We start from the raw sequence: 5,790 nt of genomic DNA, 5'->3' as shown, positions 1-5,790 counted from the left end.
GATTCGACATCTTTTAGAATGTGACTTAGAAAATACACCAGCTGTTCTTCGCCGTTCGGCCGTACCAATGCCGAGCCAACAGCATGCTCGGTTGATGATAAATAGACGCGGAGCGGCTCGCCGGTAGTTGGCTTGGCTAATACAGGTAGAGAGTTCAGATAAACCTTCAAAGCTTCGAACGCCCGGTCACATTCTTCGTCCCACTGGAATTTGGTATCTCGGCGCAGAATCTTGAAGAAGGGCAAGGCTCGGTCGGCCGTCCGGGAGATGAATCGCGATAGTGCTGTTATCCGACCGATAAGACGCTGAACTTCCTTGAGATTTCTAGGCGGCGGCATATCCTGCAATGCCTTCACCTTGCTAGGGTTCGCCTCGATGCCACGCTCGGTGACGATGTATCCCAGGAAGCGTCCGCTTTTGGCTCCGAATAGACTTCTCGGGATTCAGCTTGACTCCATACGTTCTCAGCGTGCAGAAGGTTTCTTCTATATCTGCATACAGGTCGGCCGCTCGAAGTAATTTAATAAGTATGTCATCTACGTATACCTCCAAGTTCCGCCCGATTTGCTTTCGAAACACCTTGTTCATGAGCCGCTGGTACGTAGCTCCGGCATTCTTCAGTCCGAATGGCATCACGTTGTAGCAGTAGGTATCATCCGCCGTAATGAAGCTAACTTTCTCTAGGTTTTCCCGGGCGAGCGGCACTTGGTGGTAGCCCTGATAAGCATCCAGCATGCATATCAGTTCGCACCCTATCGTTGAGTCCACCATTTGGTCAATCCGGGTTGTAGGTAAAAATCCTTTGGACACGCCTTGTTCAGATCACGGAAGTCGATGCAGATTCTCCATTTGTTGCCGGGATTGGAGACTAGCACCACATTTGTGAGCCAGCTCGGGAATTGCACCTCCCGTATGTGGCCGACCTCCAGAAGCTTCTCGACTTCAGCTCAGATGATGACATTTTGTTCGACACTGAAGTCCTTCTTCCTTTGCTTTATAGGCTGAGCGTCCGACCGGACATGAAGCTCGTGCTACGTCACGCTCAGTGAGATTCCCGGCAACTCATGAGTTGACCAAGCGAAGACATCGCAGTTTTGTTGGAGGCACCTGGTCAGCTCCTCCTTCTGGCTTGCCTCCAGGTCGGAGGCTATGAACGTCGTGGCCTCTGGTCGGGCCGGGTGGATCTGTACCTCCTCCTTTTCTTCATAAACTAAAGTAGGGGGCCTTTCGGTTATAGCGTTTACCTCGATGCGTGGTGTTTTCCAAGCGGACTTTGCTTCGGCTCGGACCATCTCCGCATAGCATCGCTGGGCCGCTAGCTGATCTCCCTGGACTTCTCCTACTCGATCTTCTACGGGAAATTTGATTTTTTGGCAAAAGGTTGAGACAACCACCCGGAACTCATTGAGGGTCGGTTGCCCCAATATTACATTGTAGGCAGAGGGGGCATCGACCACAATGAAGTTAGTGGTCCACGTCCTTCGTAGCGGCTCTTCTCCTAGCGAGATAGCCAACCTGGTCTGCCCAATCGGAAGGACTTCATTGCCAGTTAACCCATATAACGGGATCGTCATTGGCAATAGCTCGGCTCGGTCAATTTGAAGTTGGTCAAACGTCTTCTTGAAGATAATGTTGACCGAGCTGCCTGTATCAATAAATATACCGTGAATAGTGTAGTTAGATATTACCGTTCGGATGATGAGGGCGTCATCGTGGGGTACTTCCACTCCCTCAAGGTCTTCGAGACCAAAACTGATCTCGGGTCCGGCTGCCCATTCTTGGCTGCAGCCAACCGCGTGGATCCTAAGTTGTCGGGCGTGTGACTTTCTGACCCGATTCGAGTCACCGCCCGTCGGTCCGCCGGCGATGATGTTGATCTCGCCCTGAGCTGCATTGCTTCTATTTTCCTCCTCCTGAGCGGATGGTCTCACTCTCTCCTGTGAGGCTCGGGGGTTGGCCCTTAGCTAGTGATGTTGCTGCTGATGGTGGTGCTGCTCGGGTGAACGCCTAGCTATTCGCCGCTCGGCGTTCTGATGATGAGCTCGCCTGTCCAGTGAAGGTGATCGGCGGCGATAGTTCCTTGGCTCAGGTTGGCTGACCGGGGGGAGACTCCAGCAGTCTCTAGTGTTATGAGTGGCTGATTGATGGATTCTGCAAAACATGGGCGTCCATACATTGCCTTTTTGTCTAGGCCGCTCGGCCGCAATGTGCTGAACGGCGGGCAACCTGGAATCTTGACGTGGCCTCATCCCCTCGGCACGTGGTCCTCTCGGCGTTGCTGGCTGGCGTGTGGTCTACGTTCGATCGGGGCCGAAGGCTCGCCTGGTGCTTCCTTCTTTCGGGCCGCCTGCGCTTCCTCCACGTTAATATACTCACTTGCTTATTTCAGCATGTGGTCATAGTTGCGAGGCGGTTTCCTGATGAGCGAGCGAAAGAAGTCCCCGTTGACTAAGCCTTGTGTGAAAGCATGCATCATTGTCTCGGATGAGACCGCGGGGATGTCCATAGCTACTTGGTTGAAGCGTTGGATGTAGGCTCGGGGAGTTTCTCTTGGCCCTTTCTTCATGGAAAAAAGGCTGACGCTGGTCTTCTGGTATCGTCGGCTGCTGGCAAAGTGATGAAGGAATGTCGTTCGGAAGTCTCTGAAGCTCTTAATTGATCCGTCCGGCAACCTTCAGAACCAGCGTTGTGCCGAACCAGACAATGTAGTGAGGAAGACTCTGCATTTGATTCCGTCGGTGTATTGATGGAGAGTAGCAGCATTATCGAACTTACCGAGGTGGTCGTCCGGATCAGTTGTGCCGTTATACTCTCTGATCGATATGGGAGCGTAATGCTTTGGGAGAGGGGTCTTGTGAGATCGCCTCGGAGAACTGGCGATTGACCCGCTCAGGGGATGACTCAGCCCGCGACGCCTTCTCCTTTCTGGCATTCGACACGGGCGCTTCATCGGACGATCCCTGGTTGGCTAGGGCCAGCTCCGACGGATTTGGAGCAGTGCCCGATAAAATGGAATAGGGGCGGGCAACGCGTCTCCTTGGGGCGCCGGTCTGCCCCTTGTTCTGTGCCCAAGAAGAGTATTGCTCCGGTCGGTCCTCCATCGCCGCTCGGCCACCAGAAACCGAGGTGGCCTGCTACGCTATCCGCTCGGCTTGGGCCTTCTGCTGTTACTCGACCATCTTCGAGCTCGCGCTTGGATGAGTGCGTTGAGCTCCTCGGGGGAGAGCGTTACCATGAGTTGGCGTCTAGCTTCTTCCATCTTCTCGGCTCGGATTCAGGTGTGTTCCCACAGACGACGCCAATTTGATCCTGTCCGAGTGTTGAGTCGATGAACGCTGGGTACGTGGCGCTCCCGGTGATGACGTATAGCCCTTCGACTGCTGTGAACCTTCGGCGAGAACCTGCAAGCACAAAACCGAGCTGGGAAGGGGTTCTCGGCAACGGCCCTCCGACGCTCAAGTCAACTTCGGCGGAAAGAGAGAAAGACGAGAATGAATACTGTAGCTACAGTAACGTAGAATGCATACCTCCGTCGAAGCCTGAGGGTCCTGATATAGGGCTCCCGGGGGGATGCGTGCACGCATCCCAAAGCGTGTACGCTCCTGAAAGCATACCTGGAATGGTCGTGTCAGAAAAGCGTGCCTGGCGCCATGCCGCAATCGTCCGGGCACATCTTTGACGTGACAGTGGAAACTTCCACCGTACGATTCTCTGTCTAGTCCAGCCGCCAACCATGTTGTCTGTCGGCGACACACGTCTTGAGAAGGATATCCTTAGCTGCTCCCTTTGTCCCCTTCTGCGCCTTGTCCATTTCGGGCCGAGCGGAATAGCCGCTCGACCCTATAGGGCTCGGGCTTGAAGGCATGTCGGACCGAGCGAGAATGCTTCCTTGGTTGAGCTGCAGTTCAGCCGAGCAGACAGGACGCTCGGCTTGGCAATTTCTCTGTACTTGGCAGTTTGTGAGCGTCGGAAGCTCGACTCGTGGTCGAGCTGTCTTCGCACCAGCCCTGACGCGATCCTGGCCGAGCGGCCATAAGACTTCTCCAGGCCGGGCGGCCATAAGGCCTCTCCGATCGGCCGAACCTGTAGGTTGACCCCTCTGACCTTAACTGTAACGACCCGACCCTCTTGGCCCATTTGGCGGCCCATTTGGCGACCTCTCATGTCGTCGACCGTCGGCCCTTATGTCGTCGGCCCATTTGGCGACCTCTAATGTCGTCGACCGACGACCCTTGGCCGTGCCGTTACTCACTAGGACTTTCCACCCCTGGTCAGTGGATTTTTGCCTCCCCCAGGATTCGAACTCTAAACCTCCAGGCTTAAGTATTAGGGCGCATTTGGTTCAAGTTATGGTATATTACCTTAGTTATGTGATTACCAAGTAATCACATAACCAAGGTTATAGGGAATGAAACATAACCATTGGTTGTTTGGTTCAATTTAGGTAATCTAGTAAAATCTCGTTTGTTTGAAGGTTTTAGTACATAACCTAATGTAATATTTTACCATATTACCCTTGATTTAATAATGATAATATTATATTATTAATAGTGATTTTACCATACCCTGGAATGAAACGTTTTTATTATTACCCTTGATTTAATATTTTACCATATAAAATCTCGTTTTTATTATTACCCTTGATTAATATTTTATCATATCAGGCTAGGCTTCCTTGATTTAATAAAAGGAAAGGAGAGTTTTGGAAGGTTTATTATTACCCCATTTTATTATTATCCTTTAGATAAGCATTGCTGACCAGGATCCACGTCGGCGTTAAATAGGATTTATTAGTTGGACCACGAAAATCTGTTTCGAATCGATCTGTTTATATATATATATATAATCCTTTTTTGGATTCCTTGCCCTCGTCTTCAAGCAAAGCATCGAATCGATCCGCGGAGTGCGACGGCTGCCTGATCGAGCGAGCGAGCGACCTGGAATCGATTCCGGTGTGGATGCCTCTTTCTTCCTTGCTCCGGTGCGCTGTGGTGTCGTTGGCTGCGGGGGATGGGGTCGTGGATTTCGAGCATCGTTAGGGCGGAACACGCCGGCAGCGGCAGCGGACTAAGCGCGGGCCTCGGGGACTTGCCCGAGAGCTGCATCGCGGAGGTGCTGCTACACCTTGATCCGCCGGAGGTCTGCCGCGCGGCGCGGCTCAGCCGGGCTTTCCGAGGGGCGGCTTCGGCGGGCATCATGTGGGAGACGAAGCTGCCGAAGAACTACGCGTACTTGATGGGGAAGGCGATGGATGAGACGGCCAGGGCACGTCTTTGCAAGAAGGAGATCTATGCGCGATTGTGCCGGCCGAATCCCTTTGATGGCGGCACCAAGGTATCCTCGTCTCCTTATTCGCTAAATCCAAATTCCTGGATTCGGCCGCAAGGAGGATCACCGTCGTGCTAGGATTTCTGTGAGGCAGGGAACACGCGAACATGGATGGGTTTTCTAGCGTCGGTGGCAAATTGTTATTTGATAAACTTGCAGGGTTATTTTTGTCACAATCGATAAAAATTGGAGGTTAATTTTGTCTTAAAAAAATTATTAACCCCGGAATCAAGAAAAACCTTGCTTTCCTGAGGTTTTCTGATTCCGGGTTGGATGCCCAAATTGCTGACGTGTCAGACATGCATTATAACTTCAGAATTGTTGATTACTTAAACCAAACAAAGGTTTTGTTGATAACCTTGGATAGATAACCAAGGTTATCAAAGATAACCCCGAACCAAACGCACCCTTAGAGTTTATGAATCCTGGTAACCAAGTGAGATGATCTCACTTGGTTACCAG

At 52.0% G+C, this 5,790-nt stretch overlaps 1 protein-coding gene across 1 annotated transcript; it reads left to right on the top strand.

Moving 5' to 3' along the window:
* Positions 1–5,010: 5,010 nt before the first annotated feature.
* LOC122048715 (F-box protein PP2-A13-like) lies at positions 5,011–5,406 on the top strand. Its single transcript, XM_042610248.1, has one exon. It carries the CDS (start codon positions 5,011–5,013, stop codon positions 5,404–5,406), a length of 396 nt encoding a protein of 131 aa, XP_042466182.1.
* Positions 5,407–5,790: the final 384 nt, after the last annotated feature.

The sequence above is a fragment of the Zingiber officinale genome, chromosome 2B, assembly GCF_018446385.1.
Source record: "Zingiber officinale cultivar Zhangliang chromosome 2B, Zo_v1.1, whole genome shotgun sequence".
Taxonomy (NCBI): Eukaryota; Viridiplantae; Streptophyta; class Magnoliopsida; order Zingiberales; family Zingiberaceae; genus Zingiber; species Zingiber officinale.
The sequence above is the reverse complement of the archived record's forward strand: the minus strand, read 5'-3'. Positions and strand labels throughout refer to the sequence as shown.